The 25325-nt window shown below is 35.5% G+C and overlaps 1 protein-coding gene across 4 annotated transcripts in view; it reads right to left on the bottom strand.

Annotated features, from left to right (window-relative positions):
- Positions 1-1474: 1474 nt before the first annotated feature.
- LOC133182405 (protein unc-79 homolog) overlaps positions 1475-25325 on the bottom strand; it is a 44595-nt gene continuing 20744 nt past the window's right edge. For 3 of the 4 annotated variants that reach the window (XM_061317240.1, XM_061317238.1, XM_061317239.1), the window contains exons 26-50: positions 24715-24756; positions 21620-21733; positions 20919-21040; positions 19300-19353; positions 16535-16617; positions 16372-16414; positions 15932-16114; positions 15426-15573; positions 14869-15158; positions 14239-14677; positions 13950-14103; positions 13589-13822; positions 13232-13270; positions 12905-13020; positions 12722-12807; positions 10475-10714; positions 10078-10188; positions 9847-9951; positions 6766-6945; positions 6309-6487; positions 5107-5296; positions 4467-4517; positions 4216-4356; positions 3412-3534; positions 1475-3059 (exon numbers count right to left, since the gene is read on the bottom strand). In XM_061317240.1, the coding sequence (XP_061173224.1) occupies positions 2886-3059; positions 3412-3534; positions 4216-4356; positions 4467-4517; positions 5107-5296; positions 6309-6487; positions 6766-6945; positions 9847-9951; positions 10078-10188; positions 10475-10714; positions 12722-12807; positions 12905-13020; positions 13232-13270; positions 13589-13822; positions 13950-14103; positions 14239-14677; positions 14869-15158; positions 15426-15573; positions 15932-16114; positions 16372-16414; positions 16535-16617; positions 19300-19353; positions 20919-21040; positions 21620-21733; positions 24715-24756 (3641 nt within the window). In that variant the 3' untranslated portion in view covers positions 1475-2885. The remainder of the gene's footprint in view (positions 3060-3411; positions 3535-4215; positions 4357-4466; positions 4518-5106; positions 5297-6308; positions 6488-6765; positions 6946-9846; positions 9952-10077; positions 10189-10474; positions 10715-12721; positions 12808-12904; positions 13021-13231; positions 13271-13588; positions 13823-13949; positions 14104-14238; positions 14678-14868; positions 15159-15425; positions 15574-15931; positions 16115-16371; positions 16415-16534; positions 16618-19299; positions 19354-20918; positions 21041-21619; positions 21734-24714; positions 24757-25325) is intronic. The other variant, XM_061317241.1, reaches the window with a different exon arrangement.

Genomic DNA, 25325 nt, shown 5'->3' on the forward strand with positions numbered 1-25325 from the left:
GGCCATAATATTCACAATTTTGAAAGAGGCACCCTTGCTGATTATTACCATGTAATACAGTACTTAGTTTGTTTACATAATACCCAGAGCAGAGAAAATTTTCAAAGAATTAATGAATTTTCACTATATAATCAATAGAGTCCCCCCCCCCCCCCAACACTAGGACCCCAGGGGCCATGAAATTCACAACACTGGAAGAGGCACCCTGCTGATCCTAACCATATACATGTACTTAGTTTGCTTATAATAACCAGAAGCAGAGAAGATGATTTTCAAAAATTAATGCATTTTCACTATATATTCAATAGAGCCCCACCCTAACAACCGGAACCCCTGACCCAGAGGCCATGAATTTCAAAAATTTTGGAAGAGGCGCCTTTACTCATTATAACTATATACTTGGATTGATTAATAGACAGGAGCAGAAGAGTAGATTTTCAAAGAAATGATGCACTTTCACCATATAATCGATGGAGCCCCCCTCCCACAGAACCCCTCAGCCTGAGACCACAAATTTCACAATTTTAGAGGAACCCTTGCTCATCAAAACTATGTACTTAGATAGTTTGTTTAATACACAGGGGCAGAGAAGATTTTCAAAGAAATTTTCACTATATCATCTACATAGCTCCAGAACTCCTTACCCCGGGGCCGTTAATTTAACAATTTTGGTAGAGGACTCAATGCTTATTACAATCATGCCAACAGTTAGACTGCTTGTTGTCCAGGAGTAAAGAAGACTTTTAAAGATTGCATTAAATTTGGTGGTTTTAGCCCCACCCGTCAGGCCCCCCCCAGGGGGTAGGGAGCATGAAATTCAAATTCACATTCACTCATAAATGCTATATGCCAATTGGAATTGGCAGCAGTTCCAGAGAAAAAACTGAAAATGTTAACACACTGTGCACAACACACAGGGATGGATGAAAACGGATAGCAATAAATCACCTGAGTGACTCAGATGACCTAAAAATGAGTGCATGGTTAGAAAGAGCATGAATCTCTCTACTAAAATACTGGATTCAGGCTGCAGAGTGGGGCTAAGTTTGTCATATGTTGAAAATGTACTTTATCTTCTGAAATTTTTATTCATGGACATTTAGCAGGCAAAATGTTTGCTTGCATGATTTTAATGAGTACTTGCCATTTAACATGTTTTAGAAATTCATGACCCTGGATTTATATTATAAACCCTTATTTATCTCACCTAGAGGGAGACTCACCTATTTACTCAATGTTCTTCACATTGATAATCGGAGAAAAAATGAACAAAACTGTTTCTAAAATTTATCAAAATTGAGAATAGAGGTAACCAGTTCTTGGTGCAATACTCCCAGAACATATCTTCTTAAACGAAATGTGCATTCCAACCAAGATATACATGCCAAAAAATCCCATGCCTGAATCCTACAAATACAAAATTCTAAAACCAATCCCAACTTTTTGATCACTTGAAATTCAAAGACAATGAAAATTTGATAAATACAACTTTATTTTTATTCTAAAAAATAACATGCCAAAACAACAAACAAATATTAATATGATCTATTACACAACCATATTCTGATCTCTAGTCTGAAAAAAATAAAATGAACTTTTTTTCTATCCATGTTCAAATTTAGCACATCAGTCAGATATTAAGGCAAACTACTACATGTATATACAGGGAAATTTTCACCTCAACTTTATTTTCGCCCCTTCAACCCTGGTTGTCAGTGGGTGAATTCAACAGAGACTGTTATTTCTAGATCTGTTCTAACACAACCGTGTCTGTGCAAATTTGAAATCAGATAAAATCTTTTGGAAGTGTGTTGGGGTGAAAATAACACAGAAAAAAACTAACCATGTATGCATGTACATAGGCCTTATATGTACATATTGTAAATATGAAAAATCAACATTTTGAAAGGAAATTTTTTTTAAATACTACAATTACTGCACTTTTAAAATTGGAATACCCCCAAATTTTGTGTGTTCGGTACATTTAAAAATTAAATATTGTCTAACTGGCAATTTTTGTGGCTGTCCAAATAGAAATGCATATATACTCCTTTTAATAGAGATAACTGTTTATACATTCTAGCATTTACAGTTAATTACATTCTTTAAATATACAACAAACACTAATATATAGTACACGTATGATACATCTTCACCTTGAAAACAAAAGCAAAATCTCCATGTAATTTTTTAAGAGCAATCAAATCTTAACTGCTCTAAAATAGTTATCATTTAAAGTTCTTTAAATACTAGCATCTGAAACAATGTAATTGTTCCTCAATGCTACCATGCTAGAAAAAACAATGCATGTGATTTAATCCATGATCAAAAACATTTACTCAGTCATTGTGATAGTCTTGAAATCCTAGTGGCCTATTTTTACCCCATCCATCTGCACAGGGCTGCGTTCAAGATCATATTGGCTAATCTAGCAGCTAGGTTGTAGGTATCTATCTCTATTGAATGGACAGCTAACCTAGCCGCTAAGTGTTAAATTTCAAATATAAATATATCAGTATAAACTTATTTTTGGAGCAAAAAAGTTTATTTCAAGCGAAAATATGTATGTTAAATACATTTAATATGCTAAGATGTACAAAATAATTCCCATTTAGTTAAAATCATATGTGCTGCAAAGTTGTAACTAAGGAGGCCATCTTGGATTTGGTACTTAGCATCAAATATTTATGCTCGCTCTCCCTACATAGTGACTAGGCTAGCTCTCTATTCAAGAGCGTAGCTTTACGTAGATGCTACTGTTAAACAACCCAGATTACATGGAGTCTTGAAAACCTTGTAGTCTATTTTTACCCAATCCATCTGCACAGATTACATGGAGTCTTCAAATCCTAGTGCCCTATCTTTACCCCATCCATCTGCACTGATTACACAGAGTAGAACTGAGTAGCAGCTGAGGACTGCACCTCCACCTGACCCAGTTTGAACTGTATGCGCTTCAGCCATGTCAACAAGATATTAAAGGACGCCTGGTCCTTAGATGTACTGGGGGGTTTCCAATTCTCCACTGTCTGGAGTCTCACTTGTAAATGACCAGGCAACTGTGAAAATGAATAAGTAGCAATATAGAAGCCTGAGTCATTTTGAACAATGAGGCCCAATAGTCTGTAGCATTTCTATCAATAAGGCATAAGGGTCTTCAGACTCTCATGATGCAAATATTAATTTTGTTTTACCTTTACAAATGAAATAGATGATGGATATACACTATACTAAAACCTAACAATTTATGCCTATGAATCATCATATTTATACTTAGGAAATTGGCTAAAAAAGAGTAATGTAAAGGAAAAGAAATATATATAGGACCAGACTGAAAACAATATACTCTAAATCTTCAAACTTAGGTAAAAATGTGTCTGATGAGCACTATTTATTAACAGAATTCCTTACCTGTGAGTGGTAGGTGAACAAAATTGAGGTCCACATGGGGTACAGTTTGGCCAGAACAGAAGAATTGCACTCCCTTAAGGCCTCCATCAAACTTAGGAAATGGAGATTGACCATTTCTGCCAACTGTAAATGTAATATACAGTCAAGTACTATACATAAAGCTGTTCATCTGCATCTCAACAATATCTTTTAACCAACAAGCCCCAAATGTCAAGCACAAAAAAATATCGACCAAAACATCTGGATTTATACAAAAAATGCAAAGATATTTTTAAAAACAGAAGAAAAAAAGGCAAGGATTTTAGCTCAAACATATCAAGAAACCCAGATTTCCCTCATATACTACTAGTGGAATATTCCTCAATCACAAAACATTTCAAGGGAAAATTTAAAACACAGAACACAATAACCTTTGAAGCTTTGCTACAAAAAAATTCACTGGACCATACCATTTGAAGATGGGTCATCTATTGTCATGCATTTTTAAATGGGCAAAACATCAAACAAACCTGTCTCTGTGGTCTCTCATGCTATAAACCCCATGGTGCAATTAAAAGAGCAATACATGACTTAATATATTTTGAATAAATTGTGGTATGTTTTCTAAAATAAATCCTTTCTGTAAAATTATTTTGGTAAAGACAAGGGCTGCCAGAAAATAATGTATTCAAGAATTAGACATTTGAGTAAGTTCATATATGTATGTTATTGTGTTATTGTTTCGTTTAAATCAGTGACAACACTTAAAATTGCCTCTTTAAAATCTAATGATTTACCCTAGAAGCTAAATGAAAGTAATTATACCTCTTTAGGAGTGTTTAACATCTGCAGAATCCCTGGAGTGACACGCCCCCAAAAGTCCATCACCATTGTGGAGGCCAGTTTGTGGTTCTCACTGTCCACAGGATACTGGGCAGCAGTGGACTCGCAGTACATTGTCCACAGCTAAAAATAAATTTTAAATTGAAAGGAGTCTGTGATCCACGTATTACCAACAGATGTATCTTGGAAAATTATTATGGTATTGACTGTTTTATTATTTATGTTCACAATACCTGGCAGAGAATAAAAGCATGGAACAGGGAACTCATGTGCAACACCGAGTCCTGAAATCAGAAAAATAAAAAATGCTGTAACAAGTTTAATTTTACTTATACAGGTAGCATTGGGTACATTCAAAAATGCACATGCCATTAGAAATGCTAAAGCTAGCATGATTTACTAATAAAATCATGGCACTGATATAGGGTACATGAATATATAAATCTTAGTTTAATATACAGAGTCTGTTTGCTCATTATGCAAAATGAAACAACACAAATCTTTAAATAATGGTATTTACAAGAAATGGACTTATAAAATACATTAAGTTTTCAAATTGTTTTCCAAAAGAAGCAAAGGTTGAAAAAAAGAAGAAGATTTTATAGATCATCAAGTCATCACAGTGTATCAAGATTCTGTGTTAAATGGTGCAGTACACTTAGTTGACTACAAAAATACAATATCATTCATACCTTCATGTCCTTAAAATATGAAAATGCAATTTTCAAAATTAAAATGAATACAAAATTCTTAAATGTTAGAATTAAGTGTAAACATAAAGACATAACTAACACTATGATAGAAATGAAAAAGACAATAACATTTACAATGAACATCATAGATACTTAGTCAAATAATTTAATAAGTATTAACCTTTGATCTCTCATCAAAACCAGTCATGATAACCAACACATGTTCTGCAATGTAGGAACTAGCATCCAGAGGAATCGGCTGACAGGAAATGGGGGCAGTTCCTTCTGTCATTCCTGTGTGAGTCAGGGAACCAATCAAAAGCCAAGAAAGAAGACGTATGTGGCCAATACAGTCTGTAAACTCCTTTGGACTAAAATAAGGATATATTTATTAACTTCATATAAGTATCAACAATTCACACAAATTTTGCAATCAGATGGTAAAGTATATCTAAAACAACAGCACCACAAAATATCCCATATCTTATCTTCAGGTTCTAAAACATGTCATCTATACTTTTTCATTAGAACCTTCTCACTCTTGACACTGTTCAACTGTTATATATCCTTAGCATTGAACCTCTGTTGTAGAAAATTACTGTATCATCAGAACCTTACCCTTCTTGTACAGTAATATATCATCAGAACCTTATACTTGTTGTACAGTAATATATCACCAGAACCTTACCCCTGTTGTATAGTAATATATCATCAGAACCTTACCCCTGTTGTACAGTAATATATCACCAGAATCTTACCCCTGTTGTACAGTAATATATCATCAGAACCTTACCCCTGTTGTACAGTAATATATCACCAGAATCTTACCCCTGTTGTACAGTAATATATCACCAGAACCTTACCCTTGTTGTACAGTAATATATCATCAGAACCTTACCCTTGTTGTACAGTAATATATCATCAGAACCTTACCCTTGTTGTACAGTAATTTATCATCAGAACCTAATACCCCTGTTGTACATTAATATATCATCAGAACCTTACCCCTGTTGTACGGTAATATATCATCAGAACCTTACCCTTGTTGTACAGTAATATATCCCTAGTGTATAGTAATATATCACCAGAACCTTACCCCTGTTGTAAAGTAATATATCCCTAGTGTACATTAATATATCACCAGAACCTTACCCCTGTTGTACAGTAATATATCATTAGAACCTTACCCCTGTTGTACAGTAATATATCATTAGAACCTTACCCCTACTGTACAGTAATATATCATTAGAACCTTACCCCTGTTGTACAGTAATATATCCCTAGTGTATAGTAATATATCACCAGAATCTTACCCCCTGTTGAAATTAATTTATGACCAGAATCTTACACCTCTTGCACTGTAGTTTATCATCAAAACCTTACCCTTGCTGTACCGTTGAGGGGGGATGATAGAGCCAGGGTAGGTATCGAGAAATTGCTCTGTTGTCACGGCCATTGCCACGAGTGATCTCCAAGGCAACAAACTGAGCTATCCCCGACTTCAGTTGATTTCCAAGTGTGTCCTCATTCAGATAGCTGCTTCCTCCCCCTTTCATATTGTTCTGCAAATACATACCTATATACATATATTTAAGAAATGCACTGTCATTAGTTTTCTTGTAATGTGTCCAAGTAATGGGTAGCATCCAGTTCTAATCATTATTAAAAATATCTTTTCATGTTCACCTTAAACAGCCCAAGGTAAATGTGTCTGGATATTAAAAGTATGAGCTGTGAGTTATGAAACATTTTACCAGGAACAGTTGCTTAGTTCCATATAACTCATTCTATAATAATAGTTTTATAAAAACAAAAAGTAAATTACAAATTAGAAGTTGACCTTTATTTTGGTAAGTGTATGAAGATCAGCCACAAACTCTGTACATTCATGTAGGTGGTCCCTCATACACTCTGCTGCACAGGTGCTGATCAACATCTGACTCTGAAGATTGTACAGCATCAACATCTCACTAACGATGTTAGTGGACCCTAGTGTTCCTCCTGCATCTAACACTACAAACTGAAACAAGACACAAACACGAGTTAGTGGACCCTAGTGTTCCCCCTGCATCTAACACTACAAACTGAAACAAGACACAAACACAAGTTAGTGGACCCTAGTGTTCCCCCTGCATCTAACACTACAAACTGAAACAAGACACAAACACAAGTTAGTGGACCCTAGTGTTCCTCCCGCATCTAACACTACAAACTGAAACAAGACACAAACACAAGTTAGTGGACCCTACTGTTCCTCCTGCATCTAACACTACAAACTGAAACAAGACACAAACACAAGTTAGTGGACCCTAGTGTTCCTCCTGCATCTAACACTACAAACTGAAACAAGACACAAACACAAGTTAGTGGACCCTAGTGTTCCTCCTGCATCTAACACTACAAACTGAAACAAGACACAAACACAAGTTAGTGGACCCTAGTGTTCCTCCTGCATCTAACACTACAAACTGAATCATGACACAAACACAAGTTAGTGGACCCTAGTGTTCCACCTGCATCTAACACTACAAACTGAAACAAGACACAAACACAAGTTAGTGGACCCTAACGTTCCTCCTGCATCTAACACTACAAACTGAAACAAGACACAAACACAAGTTAGTGGACCCTAGTGTTCCTCCTGCATCTAACACTACAAACTGAAACAAGACACAAACACAAGTTAGTGGACCCTAGTGTTCCTCCTGCATCTAACACTACAAACTGAAACATGACACAAACACAAGTTAGTGGACCCTAGTGTTCCTCCTGAATCTAACACTACAAACTGAAACAAGACACAAACACAAGTTAGTGGACCCTAACGTTCCTCCTGCATCTAACACTACAAACTGAAACAAGACTCAAACACAAGTTAGTGGACCCTAGTGTTCCTCCTGCATCTAACACTACAAACTGAATCAAGACACAAACACAAGTTAGTGGACCCTAGTGTTCCTCCTGCATCTAACACTACAAACTGAAACAAGACACAAACACAAGTTAGTGGACCCTAGTGTTCCACCTGCATCTAACACTACAAACTGAAACAAGACACAAACACAAGTTAGTGGACCCTAGTGTTCCACCTGCATCTAACACTACAAACTGAATCATGACACAAACACAAGTTAGCGGACCCTAACGTTCCTCCTGCATCTAACACTACAAACTGAAACATGACACAAACACAAGTTAGCGGACCCTACTGTTCCTCCTGCATCTAACACTACAAACTGAATCATGACACAAACACAAGTTAGTGGACCCTAGTGTTCCACCTGCATCTAACACTACAAACTGAAACAAGACACAAACACAAGTTAGTGGACCCTAGTGTTCCTCCTGCATCTAACACTACAAACTGAAACAAGACACAAACACAAGTTAGTGGAGCCTAACGTTCCTCCTGCATCTAACACTACAAACTGAAACAAGACACAAACACAAGTTAGTGGACCCTAACGTTCCTCCTGCATCTAACACTACAAACTGAAACATGACACAAACACAAGTTAGTGGACCCTAGTGTTCCTCCTGCATCTAACACTACAAACTGAAACATGACACAAACACAAGTTAGTGGACCCTAGTGTTCCTCCTCCATCTAACACTACAAACTGAAACAAGACACAAACACAAGTTAGTGGACCCTAGTGTTCCTCCTGCATCTAACACTACAAACTGAAACAAGACACAAACACAAGTTAGTGGACCCTAGTGTTCCTCCTGCATCTAACACTACAAACTGAAACAAGACACAAACACAAGTTAGTGGACCCTAGTGTTCCTCCTGCATCTAACACTACAAACTGAAACAAGACACAAACACAAGTTAGTGGACCCTAGTGTTCCTCCTGCATCTAACACTACAAACTGAAACAAGACACAAACACAAGTTAGTGGACCCTAGTGTTCCTCCTGCATCTAACACTACAAACTGAAACATGACACAAACACAAGTTAGTGGACCCTAGTGTTCCTCCTGCATCTAACACTACAAACTGAAACAAGACACAAACACAAGTTAGTGGACCCTAGTGTTCCTCCTGCATCTAACACTACAAACTGAAACAAGACACAAACACAAGTTAGTGGACCCTAGTGTTCCTCCCGCATCTAACACTACAAACTGAAACAAGACACAAACACAAGTTAGTGGACCCTAGTGTTCCTCCTGCATCTAACACTACAAACTGAAACATGACACAAACACAAGTTAGTGGACCCTAGTGTTCCACCTGCATCTAACACTACAAACTGAATCATGACACAAACACAAGTTAGTGGACCCTAGTGTTCCTCCTGCATCTAACACTACAAACTGAAACAAGACACAAACACAAGTTAGTGGACCCTAGTGTTCCTCCTGCATCTAACACTACAAACTGAAACATGACACAAACACAAGTTAGTGGACCCTAGTGTTCCTCCTGCATCTAACACTACAAACTGAAACAAGACTCAAACACAAGTTAGTGGACCCTAGTGTTCCACCTGCATCTAACACTACAAACTGAATCATGACACAAACACAAGTTAGTGGACCCTAGTGTTCCTCCTGCATCTAACACTACAAACTGAAACAAGACACAAACACAAGTTAGTGGACCCTAGTGTTCCTCCTGCATCTAACACTACAAACTGAAACAAGACACAAACACAAGTTAGTGGACCCTAGTGTTCCTCCTGCATCTAACACTACAAACTGAAACATGACACAAACACAAGTTAGTGGACCCTAGTGTTCCTCCTCCATCTAACACTACAAACTGAAACAAGACACAAACAGAAAATATTCTAGCATACAAGTGAGTAAGTTGGGGTGATTTTTTTTTAGCTGCCTCAAGGATAAGTTCATTTTTAGCATTTTTCTTTTTGACCAGAGAGTTTAAGGTAATTTTAGATCTGCTTTTCTTACCTGTACCAAGAGCAGGAAATTTTCATCTGGTAAACTGTGTTTAAACTTGAGAGCCTGGGCAAGCTCAAAGATTACAGTTCTAGTCAAGTACATCTTGTCTCTCTCCTGTTCAACAGAAACAAAACTGTTACCCAAAATGTTTTATGGATAAGTTTGTATATGAATGTACCATTGTAATATCAAATTTATCACATGTTTGTTGGAAATATAATGCATCAGCATATCCCCTACCTTGACAAAGACCCTGTTACATAAGGAACAAATGTCCAGCACCTGTTGCAACTTGAATGAACAGTTCAAGATGGTAAAACTCAAGAGTTTGGAAAAGGGCTCCAATATTGACTGCAAAAGAAAACAAACCATACCTAGTAGTCTTTAAGTCTAATATGCACATCTTAAGTTTCTCTGTTACAATGTAAGAGCCAAAACACAAAAAAAGAATAAAGAGGTGGATGTAACACTGACAAGGTTATACTCCTGAATAATTTCTTTGTGTGAATAATAACAAATCAAGGACAATTTGTCAAAAGTCCTCACACTTTTATATCATATCATATACTAGTATTTCATTATTTTCATAGATGAACTTCTCCTGATAAGGAGTTATCAGAATTTCTGTAAAACCTACCCTGGAGTTACTAATCCCAGACACCTTCAGGATAGATATCATGATTTTCAAAAGTGAGGATGGATCAAAAGGTGTTGGCAACACAGTGTACAGCTTTCTCAAGAAGATTTCAAAACTACCCACAATGCTGTTCCACATAGGAGCAGACGTCTCCAAGGAGATACAATTCATGTAGTCTGCCAGATTGTTAAGCAATAAGATGATGGTATCAGAGGGCAGACTCTTCTTATTGTTCAGACCCTAGATATCAAACACAAAAGCAATAGAAATAGTATACACACCTCTGTCATACTCAATTCAAAGAATATGAATCCTGCTGACAATTTCTTTTGCAGTTCAATCAAAACTGCAAAAAAATTGAATTGCAAAATACAATATATCCAAATCTATTATGTTGAATGGCAAGTGAATATATGTTGTAGTTGCAAAAATTAAAAGCTACATTTATAATTGCTGCATTCAAACTTAACATTTTAGCCCATGGGCCTGAACGCTCACCTGAGTAACTTTGGCCCTGCTGTTCTTCACCAGATTTTCCCCTTGTAATAAATATTGTGTCCCCACCCTATCCCCGGGGGTCAGGATTTGAACAATTTAAAATCTACACTACCCCAGGATGCTTCCTTGTAAGTTTCAGAAGAAGATTTTTAAAGATTTTTCCATATATTTCAATGTAAAACTTTGATTCCCCATTGTGGCCCAGCCCAGCCCTACCCTGGGGGTCAAGATTTGAATAATTTAGAATCTTCACTACCCTAGGATGCTTTCACATAGGTTTCAGCTTTTCTGGCCCAGTGGTTCTTGAGAAGAAGATTTTTAAAGATTTTTCATATATATTTCAATGTAAACCTTTGACTCCCTATTGTGGCCCCATCCTACCCCCCGGGGCCATGATTTGAACAGTTTAGAATCTACACTACCAAAGGATACTTTCACATAGTTTTCAGCTTTTCTGGCCCAGTTATTCTTGAGAAGAAGATTTTTAAAGATTTTTCCTATATTTCAATGTAAAACTTTGATTCCCCATTGTGGCCCCACACTACCCCCAGGGGTCATGATTTGAATAATTTAGAATCTACACTACCCCAGAATGCTTCCATGTAAGTTTCAGCTTTTCTGGCCCATTGGTTCTTGAGAAGATTTTTAAAGATGTTTCCTATATATTTCAATGTAAAACTTTGATTCCCCATTGTGGCCCCACCCTACCCCCAGGGGTCATGATTTGAACAATTTATAATCTACATTACCCCAGAATGCTTCCATGCAAATTTCAGCTTTTCTGGCCCAGTGGTTCTTGAGAAGAAGATTTTTTAATGACCCCACCCTATTTTTGTCTTTTCTTCATTATCTCCCCTTGTAACTGGGCTTGACCCTTCATTTTAATAATTTACACTCCCCTTCACCCAAGGATGCTTTGTACCAATTTTGGTCAAAATTGGCCCAGTGGTTCTTGAGAAGAAGTTAAAGGACATATGCACCATAGTTTGAACTTTATTGTCTTCTTCCCTGGAGTTGAAGAGTTCTAGTACTTGAAGGAACTGTGTGCTACATTTTTATGTCTATATATGCTATTGTACATTTCTTCTAAAACAAGTTTGGATAAACAAAACACCTAGAGTATATGTTAAGTAAATTTTGTTTATTTTTCTTTGAATTTTCATCAATTGATATCTTTTCAAAACCCCTGGTAATGTATGCTGATTTTTCGTCTACGATCATCTAATGGCACTACTGTAGATTCCTAAATATACGCGAGGAATAAATTATCGCGTAATTACGCGAGAAGCACCACTCGCGAAATAAAATTACTCGCTTTTATTTTTATTGTGCTTTAATGTATGTAAAATCTCTAGATAAATCACCCACTCGCGAATTATTGTTCTCGCGATTTGACGCCATTGAGCCATTTCGCGATATTAAGTACTCGCGTAAAATAAGGAATCTACAGTATATAATCTTAAATTAAGAATATCTTGAAAAATTATCAGTACGTAAGGTACATTAAAGTGTCCTTAAAATGTGAAAAGTTTACAGATGGAAGGACGGATAGATGGACGACGGACAACTGGTGATCAGAAAAGCTCACTTGAGCTTTCAGCTCAGGTGAGCTAAAAAACTGCTGTCATGTGAAAAATATTTATATCTTTTTGAATTATAAGGGTTTTAAATCTATGTGCAAAAAATAAACATTTTTCTACTGATGCACTGGATGGCAAGTACACTGAATGGCAAGATTTCTGAACACACCTCCAGAAGAAGTTGTATGGGGGCATGACAGGGAAGCTCTGTAAAGTCTGCCAAAGCTGCAGCCATAGTCTTAAAGAAGTCTACATCTGAAAAAATGATTGTGAAGATTCAGGGTAATATGCTCTAACACTTGAAAATACAAATGAATTCCTTGGGTGCTATATCCTTCATAAAGAAACTCACCCTCAAAATTACTCTGGTACAGCATTGGGAAGATTCCATTGGGAGCCAGTTGGTGCAGCACACACCTGATGAACTGTCTGGCAATGCTGACACTATTTCCTGGGACCATGACATTGCTGAAATATTTCAATGTTATTCTTATAATGCACTTTTAAAATACTTTCCAAGACTTTTTTTCAAGATTAATTTCACATTTCATGGCCATGTCAACCATAACTTAGCTAAAAGCAAAACATGCTTATTTCAAAATCAGTAAATTAACAAAATAATATAAATATGGTACAAAATTTATGTGAAATTAAGAATATATAAATATTGAATAATTACCTGTCAACCTGCCAAACATATGGGCTGCTTGATGCAATTCTAGAGAAAAATTATATTACAACATAACTATCGTTGAACAACCTTTTTCTTGCAAACAATTCTAAACTTGTTCTAAAAACAATTTATCAAATAGTGGGTTAGTTTTTTTATGCTTTTAATTTTGGATTGTTGGCCAACATCTTAATTTTTGGCAACAAAATCCCAATTGTGATTATTTTATATATCAGGATTTCAACTATTTTATTAGTTAAAATACTGACAGAGAATGGTAAAAAATCATAAAAACTAACTTTATTGGCATACAACAAAATTAAATCAACAAAATTAATCATCTTTCAAAACATAAACAGTACTAACCTGGCCACACATTGCAGAGTCTCCAACAAAAGAGGTGTAGCTAAAGCAGGTTCTCTGTGTATGAAGGTTGCCAGGACGATGATACAGTAACCAATAGTATCTTCATCATACTGCTCCAGAACAGCATTGCATTCTGGGCAGCGTTCTACCATGACATTCTCTCCATATCTAGAGGATGAGGCTTTCTTGGCAGCTTTTTGTTTTGAAAGTAACTCACTTTTTCTAGCTCTTCTCCTGGTATTGAAATATTCTTGTTTATTTTTTCATAAACTATTCATGTAAACATATCTATATAAATAAAATATTATACCCTCATTATAAACCTTCAAAAATTGTTTATCAACAACACATATGCCCTCACCCTCCTGGTTTGATGACAGCCTCCTCCTGAAGCTGTTCATTCAGTTCTGGGAAGGCCTTCTGTAGCTCTACTGTGATCAGTCCTGTTTTTCTGGGCTTACGGGCTCTGAACCTGGGCTGACTACCTTTCAATACACTTGATGTCCGCAATAATGCTGCATGTATGAAAGTAATTTGAGAAAACTAATATTTGTCTTTAGTTCACAGTATGTACATATGGAGCAGCTATTACTGTTGATTTGATATTTAATTGCAATAATATTACTCTAAATATTATCTGACAACTGTACCTTTACCCTCCTCAAGTGTGTCAGCATCCCCTGAGTCAGTGGCTCCCCCTGTGTATTTCTCTCCATCAGTGTCTGATGTCGTCTGCTTCTCACTGTCTTCTGCACAGCTCTCCACCTCAGATGTCATATCATTGCTGTGTTCAGTAGTAGAGGTATGTCCAGTCAGCGTGCTGGAGGCGTCAGTCACACTGCTGCTGAACACAATTCCTTTACTAGTGTCTGTTGTCTGAGAGACCTCAGGACTAGTTAAATACGTATCTTTGAATGACCTGTCCTCCTTTTCACTGAATTCTTTCAGCTGTTTGGCCATTATAAGGTCCACTGATGGAGTGTCTGCCTTCACGTCAGAAGTGTGGGTCGTCTCTATACGAGCTGGGGATGAGGATCTTTCCGGAGTGGACATAATGTTCTGCTGACCCCTTCTGATCTCTGCAGCTCTCTAAAAAATTCAACAGATTTGCAAATTTCAACCCTATTTATTCTTACAGACCATCTCTCATGCAATTTATTGTTCCAGTTACTAAGTTTATGTAACTACATGTAATTCTGACAAAAAATATCAAATGTACAAGAATTGGAGAAGATAAGTCATTTAGTTCAGAAAAGCTGCAAAACTTCTCAGCTTCATACCCTTGGTGACTGTTTTCGGGACTTAAGACTTTTCTCCCCCTCAGGCTCTGTGTATTCTATAATCCTTCTTGGTTTCCTTTGTTTGGAGGGTCGTTTGGGGGTTTCAGACACCTCCTGCCCTTGTTCTTCCTCTGAAGGAGACACACCCCCAGTGTTATTTGTTTTGTATTGGACAGTGCTATACTCTGGAGGTGACATCAAGTTCACTTCTACTGAGTCCTTGACCTTTGGACTCTGTGGAGGTGTGTCCGTTTCCTGAATTTTTTCCAAGTCATTCAATTTTGTCGAATCTGCAAGAATAAAAATGTCTATGGAAAAAACTTTGTTTGGAAGTGCACACAAATTTAAACATGATTCCAAAATATGAAGAAAAAAATAATAGACATAGGGAAATCTTGAAAATACTCTACTTATTTTCTGAATCAGGCATAGCACTTAAACTCGAACCATAATTCCAGACATTCCTAGTAAGCATCTGAAATTCTCAATTTTTACTAAATTCAACTTTCTGTCACTGACTAAGCTTGTTCATGTTTCTGTAACAGTTTTCACTCTACCTTTACTTCTGAGCATAGAAGGACTCGGTGGAAGGAACCCCTCCTCGTGAGATTTCTTACAGCGGTGATGTTGGGCATCAATTGTGTTGATCACAACTCTTACCAGGGTCTGAATTATGGCAGACACTGGGGATGTGTAGAATTGGTACTGTGAAAAAGAGGCTGTTCTTATGTAATTACACAATGCACAATGGCAATATTTATTGAGCATTTGCACATGTATATGAGCTACAGACTATGTCATTAGAAAGGGTTTCAAAACTGCTTTCTCTTACTGTTCTTTCCCAGATATGTCAAATATCAATCTAACAAAAAAGTTTTCTATGCCAACTTGGGGAATAAAACTGTTCTATATACTGTACCATCCCTTGTACAGTTAAATACCACATACAGTGTATTATTAGTTAGAGTCAGTTTGGGACCTAATACAGAGTCATTCTGGGAGTGAAATGGAAATCTGTATTGGGCGAGGTGAAGACCTTGTGAAATGAAATCTTTGTACCGACCTTATACAGTATAACCAGCAGTGTGGTTAGCCAGGATATGCGAGTATAGGGCTCCATGTACCATAGTGTGTAGTTGGGGGGCTGGTAGTCACTGGCGTATCTCTGGGGGGAGGGTCCATACTGGAGTAACAACAGTGTGATGGGGAGTATCTGGTTCCCCAGGTCAAAATTACGATCCAGTACCTACAAAAGATAAGCTAAGTTAAAATATTCTAGGACCTAAAAGAACTAGGAAAATTGAAAATTTTCATGAAAGATTTGGGTAAATTGAAATTTTTCATGACTTTAAAGTTGAATCATGAAAATTGATTTCCTGGAAAACAACAATCTTCATTGCAAGAAGTGCTTGTTTACATTGTGAGATCTTCATGAAATGAGGAAATCAATTTTAACAGATTTTTTTATCAAGGAAATATTACAAAACAAAATAGATAACTCACAAATGGAACTCCACTCAAGAAAGCATTAAAAACAGCAGATGATCTGAAATGTAGAATTATGGAAGAAATTTGAACAGGTTCACAAAAATATGATGAGACGTGGATATGAAGGAGTATTTATGAGGCTATAAAAATTACAAGTAGTAGTTATACTGCTCTGTACCTGAGTTTATGAGGGGGTACACTGAAGGATTTCTCTGTCTGGTTGTATCCCAGGAGAACATTCAGGTGTCGTAGTACAATGTTCTACAAATTTTAGTGAAAAAAAGTACCGTGGGTTAAACATTCATTCTACACTTTTTTCTAGCCCATCTCTGCATTGGCAATTGTAGGATCAACCATAATTAACTGTTCATCCATCCTTATATTATTTTTACTAGGGTTTTTGAGAATGAAACTTGGAAATATTTGATTAGGTGTATTGTTGAATAAAGCATATGAGGTTTGTGTTGAATTCAGTTTTGCCTCAATTATGGCCCTTTATTACCCCAGGCCCATAGGAAGCAATTTCAGTTGGGGGGGGGGGGGACACACCCATACATTTTCAGTTGAGGGGGGCACAACCAACTACCAAAATTTCCTTGACAAGCAAAACAGGAGGGCCAGGGGCCACATCGCTCACCTGAGCACTATGGCTAGGAAAAAGCAGAAATCAGTTCAGTCTTGAAAGGTTGAAAAGTTTAAATATAAAAGTGGTTTGGGGGGGGGGGGGTTATGAATTGAACAAATTTGAATCTACACTATCTGAGGATGCTTCCATTTAAATATGACCAATCATGGCTTTGCTGTTCTTGAGAAGAAGATTTTTAAAGATTTTTCCTATATATTCCTATGTAAAACTTTGATCGCCCATTGTGGCCCCACCTGACTCCCGGGGGTCATGATTTGAACAAACTTGAGTCTACACTACCTGAGGATGCTACCACATAAATATGACCAATCATGGCTTTGCTGTTCTTGAGAAGAAGATTTTTAAAGATTTTTCCTATATATTCCTATGTAAAACTTTGATCGCCCATTGTGGCCCCACCTGACCCCCGGGGGTCATGATTTGAACAAACTTGAATCTACACTACCTGAGGATGCTACCATGTAAATATGACCAATCATGGCTTTTCTGTTCTTGAGAAGAAGATTTTTAAAGATTTTTCCTATATATTCCTATGTAAAACTTTGATCGCCCATTGTGGCCCCACCCGACCCCAGGGGGTCATGAGTTGAACAAATTTGAATCTACACTATCTGAGGATGCTTCCATGTAAATATGACCAATCATGGCTTTTCTGTTCTTGAGAAGAAGATTTTTAAAGATTTTTCCTATATATTCCTATGTAAAACTTTGATCGCCCATTGTGGCCCCACCCGACCCCCGGGGGTCATGAGTTGAACAAATTTGAATCTACACTATCTGAGGATGCTTCCATGTAAATATGACCAATCATGGCTTTTCTGTTCTTGAGAAGAAGATTTTTAAAGATTTTTCCTATATATTCCTATGTAAAACTTTGATCGTCCATTGTGGCCCCACCCGACCCCTGGGGGTCATGATTTGAACAAACTTGAATCTACACTATCTGAGGATGCTTCCACGTAAATATGACCAATCATGGCTTTGCTGTTCTTGAGAAGAAGATTTTTAAAGATTTTTCCTATATATTCCTATGTAAAACTTTGATCGCCCATTGTGGCCCCACCTGACCCCCGGGGGTCATGATTTGAACAAACTTGAATCTACACTATCTGAGGATGCTACCATGTAAATATGACCAATCATGGCTTTTCTGTTCTTGAGAAGAAGATTTTTCCTATATATTCCTATGTAAAACTTTGATCGCCTGTTGTGGCCCCACCTGACCCCCGGGGGTCATGATTTGAACAAACTTGAATCTACACTATCTGAGGATGCTACCATATAAATATGACCAATCATGGCTTTGCTGTTCTTGAGAAGAAGATTTTTAAAGATTTTTCCTATATATTCCTATGTAAAACTTTGATCGCCCATTGTGGCCCCACCTGACCCCCAGGGGTCATGCTTCCACATAAGTTTCATATTTTCAAGCACAGTGGTTCTTGAGAAGAAGATTTTTTAATGATGCCATTAATTTTTCACGAATTCTTAATTAACTCCCCTTGGAAGAAGGCGTGGCCCTTCATTTGAACAAACTTGAATCCCCTTCACCCAAGGATACTTTGTGGGAAGTTTGGTTGAAATTGGCCCAGTGGTTCTGGAGAAGAAGTCGAAAATGTGAAAAGTTTACAGACGGACAGACGGACAGACAGACGGACAGACGGACTACAGACAAAATGTGATCAGAAAAGCTCACTTGAGCCTTCGGCTCAGGTGAGCTAAAAAAAAAAAAGAAGGTCATCAGAGGTTTTTATTGAGGGGGCACAAGTATATACATGTAGTATCTATGTTTTCTATAGTACTCTATATATCAGCAAAATTATTGGAAGGGGGCATGCCCCCCCCCCCCCCCAGTTCCTACGGCCATGTACCCCTCTTCATGTAACTTCTGTTTTTGGCCATCCTTTTCAGATCATTCAATTTTAAATTCAATTTTTAAATTTTTTCTGTGTTTTCAAAACAAATCCAACCTCGCTCATGCAGTTTTGAATTGGTGGTTTTCTTCCATTTTTTCTATTCAGCTTTATTGTAAAACTATTTTCAAAACAATCTTGATATTGTGTTATTGTTCCTTTAAGAAAAAAGAGAAAATAAAATCGAAATGAAAATATAGCACACTCGTTCAGCTCATTCTACAGTTACAAGTAATATTTCTGTTTTCAGAAATGCATCATATTATTTAACCTCTTTAACATACATGCATTGCAATAATCTGATAGGGCCAGTAGTGAACATGAATTGCTTTGGCTCGATCAACTGTCAAAATGCTTGTTTGACTTGACAATTAATTAAATTACCTGAATTCTGTTATCTTTCTTTTTGTCATCATTTTGTTTCACTGTTACCATGAACTGAAAAAAGTGATACGAGACTAAAACATGTAAAACATGGAGCATTAATAACAACATCCACAGGCGTTTGCTTCAATATCAATTTCATAGTTCAACTTTTTAATTAAATATTTAAAGAACTATACGTACGACAGTAGCATTATACAAACTGTCCCCATATAAAATGTCAAATTTTGTAAATCTCTGAGAATGTGCATATTAATGGTATAAAGTGTATAAAAAATATGTATTAACAAAACATATCATGGATTGGAAACAAATAAATTGACATTTTTTTAGCTCTGTTATGACACAAATTATAAATTGGAATTTTGGACAAAATACATAAAGTTTACTCAATTTTGACCAAAGTATTTCCAAAGCACAAACTTGCTCAGGTATTATATTACCATAATTCATCGATATTATCATTATACATATTACTGTAAAAGTTGAAACTTTGACGAATTTATAATTATCGTCAAAGTTTCCACTCATCAACTTTCACATTCCTATTAAAGTGTACTGTTACCGTAAATACTAGAGAATCATTAAAGTTCCCACTCGCCATTTTTATAATATACCGAAATCATCAAACTTTAACAATTCAATAGAACTACTTTTACTGTATATCAAAAGATCTAGTCTGAGCACATCTGCACTAAATATTTTCAAATTAAAATATCCTTGTAAAATACATTATAATTTTTTTCAAAACCATTGAAATTTTTAATTTAGGTTATTTCCTTATTTCTTGGCGTCATACCGTAAATCTGGAAATTTTTACTGTAGATTAATTTTCAGCAAATTTGCGCTAGCACTGCATTCGCAAAAATATTTTTCTTAAAAATAAATCAACAAATAATGTAAACAGAAATTTTGCTGACAGTTGATGTCTTTTTTTTAACCCGATGAACAGGTGTTCGTAAGCAGTGGTCATTTTAAGAAATATGTTTATACTACAAGCTAATTACCCGTGATAATCTGTGCCTTAACTATATTCAATATCGTCCGATAGTTTGACAGGCAGTCGGTCTCTTTTTAAATTATTTCTCCAAGAAAGAAAGTCCTGTTGTTTTATCTAACGATGAATCCTTAGCACGACAGATTGTTAATAAAGAATTTACTCTCGTGTATTATGAAACCCCGACAAAATAAAGGAGATTACATATTTATGCGTAATTCATTGTGTGCACATACGTAACTTATAAACTGTTATGAAACGTTTAAGTGCTTTTTATTTTTAGCGCCAATGATAATTCGCAAAATTTTAAAACGTAAAAATTAATCAACACCTTTTTGACCCAGATTTGCAAAAATAAATCGACGTAAAAATTTCCAGATTTACGGTATCTAACTTGTGACGTCATGGTTGATGAAAACATTTAATGCTTTGAAGTATGCAAAAATTTCCCTTTTCTAGGACATAATTAAAGGTTTATTCATCATGGTTTGATTTTGGGGGGCAGATATTGGCCATTATACAGTATAGTTATATAGCATATATAGTTATTTAATATAGTCCCTAAGTATTCATTTAGCAAATTTGATCATCACAATGACTGATAGATACACTGTATACCAACCTTCATCAACAGAGCCACTAACTGGTACACTGTGTCTCGGTCAATACCCTCCAGATCCATGGCTTTCTGTAGGAGGGCAGTAAAATTACTCTCCTCATCTGTAAACTCCTTGATGTTACCTCCTTTTTAAAAACATCATGATTTTCACAAATTAATATAATTTCATGTTTACATAACTTTATTCCTCCAAAAAAATATACATGTATATATTAACCAATCTAATTAGAATTAGATCTTTCATTCGCTCCCCAATTTTTTTATGTCGTGACATATAAAAAACCGGGGAAAGTATGGAAGATCTAATTTTACTTAGATTGTAATATTAACAAGCCTCAATTCACATCTTAAATGAAATAAGGTCTAATAGAAAAAAAAAACTGTTCCTTTTCAACATTATATAACAAGGAGCTCATCATTCCTGGACAACCTAAACTTACTGAATTTTTTTTAGATCAAATGACAATAATGACTATCTGGTTTACATAGATTGTTTCTCTGCATTTTGGAATTTTTAGATGTGCTGAATTGAAAGTCGGTGCATATTTAACTTACGGAAAATGAGACAGGATCATGTGATCATTTTTGCATCGAGCTTATTTTCTTTGGGCAACTTAAAATCTGCCAAGATAACCTTATTGTTTACCCAAATCGTAAGTACCAAAATAGCAGGGGTGTCTACAAAGTCATAATGGATACTAAACCTGGAAAAATGTTACTAAATGCTCCAAACTGCATCCTGGTGGTCATTCGCCTCCCTAGATTGAAGTGAGGAGCTGACTGTTGTCTAATGCAGGATTTCTCTTTAGCTTGTTCCACTGAAATCAGGTATAGATACTTAACTTTTAAACAATAGTATTCTTGTGCATCATTCAAAACTACACTGTTTTGAACTTGTAGAACCAGTGCAAAAAATATTTAAATAATAGGATTCATTTTTACAAAATAATATTCATGAACAAGGGAAAAAATAACATGAACAAAGATAAAAAAAAACATGTAAAGTTACCGTAATTCATTATAAAATAGACAGTATCAAATATTAAACCTTAAAGTACATTACAGTGAAACAGCAATACAAACTGGGGCCAATGTTCAGTTTCGTACCACAGTATGAATGCAGATCACACAATATAAAGTTGGCACCACTTGATATTAAGTTGGTAAGTATCAAGGCAAGTTGCTAAATGCTATTCGAAACCAAGGGTTCATTTTCCACAGGCATATTTTGACCAAATGAATGTAAACAAAAAGTTCCAAGCAATTCATATTTGAAGTCCTGGTAATAAATTTGTTCAGATCATTTTGACCAAAGTTTTAAGGTGAAGTAATATTTGACAATTAGCAAAACTTAAGAAAACCTGTAAGACAAACATGCCCCCTCCCTAATTGAATTCTTTAAAATAAAGATTTAAGGGAGCCGACTGGGGTTTTATTGTGTGAAAACTACTATAGAGAAACTCTTTAATTTTATACCATGTGTATATTACATTGATTTTAGTATACATGCCAAGTTTAGTGAAAATCTACTGTCTGGTTATTTTTCGGGGACCATCTCAATATACAGGTACATTTACTATGATAGGATTATATAGGAAAATACTATTTTTTCGCATTTCGGAGCAAATTATACAAATGCTACTATAGACTTTTTGCTCGAATTATATCATTTGATGAGTAATACCATATTGTACATTTTATGCAAGAAACACAAAATTCTACCGTCTGGTTTCCAGAGGGGGCATCTGAAAATGTCAAAATTCATGATATTTTCCTGTTTTTATGGAGTACTACAAAACATGATAGATACCACAGATTTATATAAAAAGAATTACAAAAATGATTGTGAGATTCTCAATTTCCTGTTTAAAATTTCAAGAGCATCTATTTTCATGAACTACCGGTACATGTAACGATCCCTCTTAAAAACTTCGATTATTCATAATGTCAAAAAACACACTATTACGACGTCTATCTACCCATCATTTAAAAAATCGTTTTAAAAAATCAGTTTTTTAAAAACGTAATTAGATTTTTTAACCTCAGATTTCCTAATTTTGTTAATTTTAATAAATTATGTAAAAATAGTTGCCTTAATTAAAATAGTAAATACGCTTTACTTTACTATGCTGCGCGAAATATTGTGCAATGAAAACCCCAGTCGGCCCCCTTAATTATTACTTATTTGACAAAGCAAGCCTGTTTTTGAAGTTTGGTAACTAAAATCATCAAGCAAAACATTCCTATGATAATGGGACAACATTGGATATTGTACGTAGCAGAGAAATCTGCCAACCTTGTCCAGAAAATCAATGATTCACCTTATAGCCAACAAAGTGTGATGACTGCCAAGCAGGAATTGCCAGGAAATACTTAGTATTATGGGATGGATTACATTTGATGTTGGAATTTATGTTGAATGTAGAAAATCATCTGACCTGAAAATCAATTTAACTAGGGCATCAATCTAACACAGCTATTAACCAGTGCATAAAATTGGATTACAATCAAGCAGAGACTTCTATACTTATTGGTCAGAAACTGCTTGCTTGATATGGGTAAGTATGACATACCGAGTATATCAAAGAGGTAAACTGCTTATAACGGCCAACCTATGTAGAAAGTTTGTCTCTTAACCAAAGACTTCTAAGAAAATTGGTTGGAAATCACTGTTTTCCTAACATTTATGTATACAATAATCATGTCAGACAGACAAAACTTCCACCTGACTGATTATAAATCAAATTGATGTAGCCATATTTCATGGTTCATATTACTGTACAAAGAGAGTACTGAGAATTATTTTAACAAATTAACTCATGGTCAAAAAACAAACATTCAAGCCCAAACACTTTGCAATTTATTGCACAAAATCCAAATGCTTAAGCACAAGACACAACCTTTGACCTTATAACCCAAAAAGCAATACTAGCCTTGTCTTCATCTCATCAAATAACCTTTAATAAATTTCCTTACTGAAACCATTCTCTGTGTGGGAGCTAAATGCAAACATTCACATGAATTTACGTGGAATATTGTTTAACATTTACTCTTTCTTCATCCAATGAAAGTAACTGTCGGACTGCATCCAACATTGTGTTTGACTCTATTGGATAATTTCAAGAGTTAACGCACATGAAACTAATCCTACTTTTATGAGCTCTAATTTTGAACAGGTATAGCAAACCAATTTTCTCTCAAGTTACCTAGTACCCCACCAAGGTAACTTATTTAATATATATAGTCATGCACTGAAACTTATGCATTTTCTGATTGAACTTTTTTCCTAATTATAAAAAAGAAAACAAACCACCTTTTGTATAAATACAAAGTTTTTCAATTTTTTTTTTCACATGCAATGGCATTATTACACACTAATGCCATATAAAACAGGCACCAGGATCATGAAAATAAACAGCTCATAACAATTAAAGTATTCCTTGACTTATGTATTACTTTGTCTTTATAACACTGCTGAGGTGAACTTAAAAAGTTTTATCAACCATAATTCTGAGTTATTTTGACTCGGATATGGTTAATGTGTTTTTTTAAAAAGGTCTTTCATAACAAATTTTCATTACATTTATCTTGCATAGTCAGACTGGGCCTCCTAATTAATTAATCACTAATTAATTAGAAGGGAAAAATTTAAATTAAACTATGTAAAACAAACAAATTCCATTCAGAAGTTGATCTGAAATTTGGGTAAATCAAAACGTGCATGACTGTCAAACATTTTCAATAAGCCACAAAAGTTTAAAACAAATGCATTAATGGCAACCGAATGTTACTGACTTACAAAGGACTTTATGCATAAGCATCTTCCACTTATTGAGAATCTCTGTAAATAAGGTCACACTCTGTGTTTTAATTGTCATGTTTTGGTATTAAAAATACAGTAAAACATGCTTATAGCAAAGGCCAGAGATGAGCAATATTGATTCATTATAAACAAATATCATTTATTATTTCTGTTTAGTTCATAATATGTTTTAAAAGGTACAGAGAATGAAGATCTCTTTGCTAAAAGCTTTCATTCATTAAACGTGCATTCACTATAACTGTGTTTTACTGTATATTCTTCAACTAAAATAAAATAAATAGTAACTTAAAGCATAATTACATGTATTTTAATAATGGTTAGGATAATTGCATTAAAAAAATGAAAACAGATGAACTAAAAAGGGAGAAAAAAATCACAAATAAAAGCTGTTGGTGGTTTACTGTACACAGATTGCATACAGAGTTTAACTGCCTCATAATGTACTTGCAACATAAAGATCATAATATGTCACCTCTTCATTTATCTTTATCATATTTACTATACGTATCTAAGTAAGACCCCCCTTAACGTTACGAGTTCATAACCCTGAGAGAAATAGTGCAAGTGCTTCAAAAGAAATAGTGCTA

Source organism: Saccostrea echinata, unplaced genomic scaffold (assembly GCF_033153115.1).
Source record: "Saccostrea echinata isolate AGI-Se365-2 ecotype Australia unplaced genomic scaffold, CSIRO_AGI_Sech_v1 ptg000009l, whole genome shotgun sequence".
Taxonomy (NCBI): Eukaryota; Metazoa; Mollusca; class Bivalvia; order Ostreida; family Ostreidae; genus Saccostrea; species Saccostrea echinata.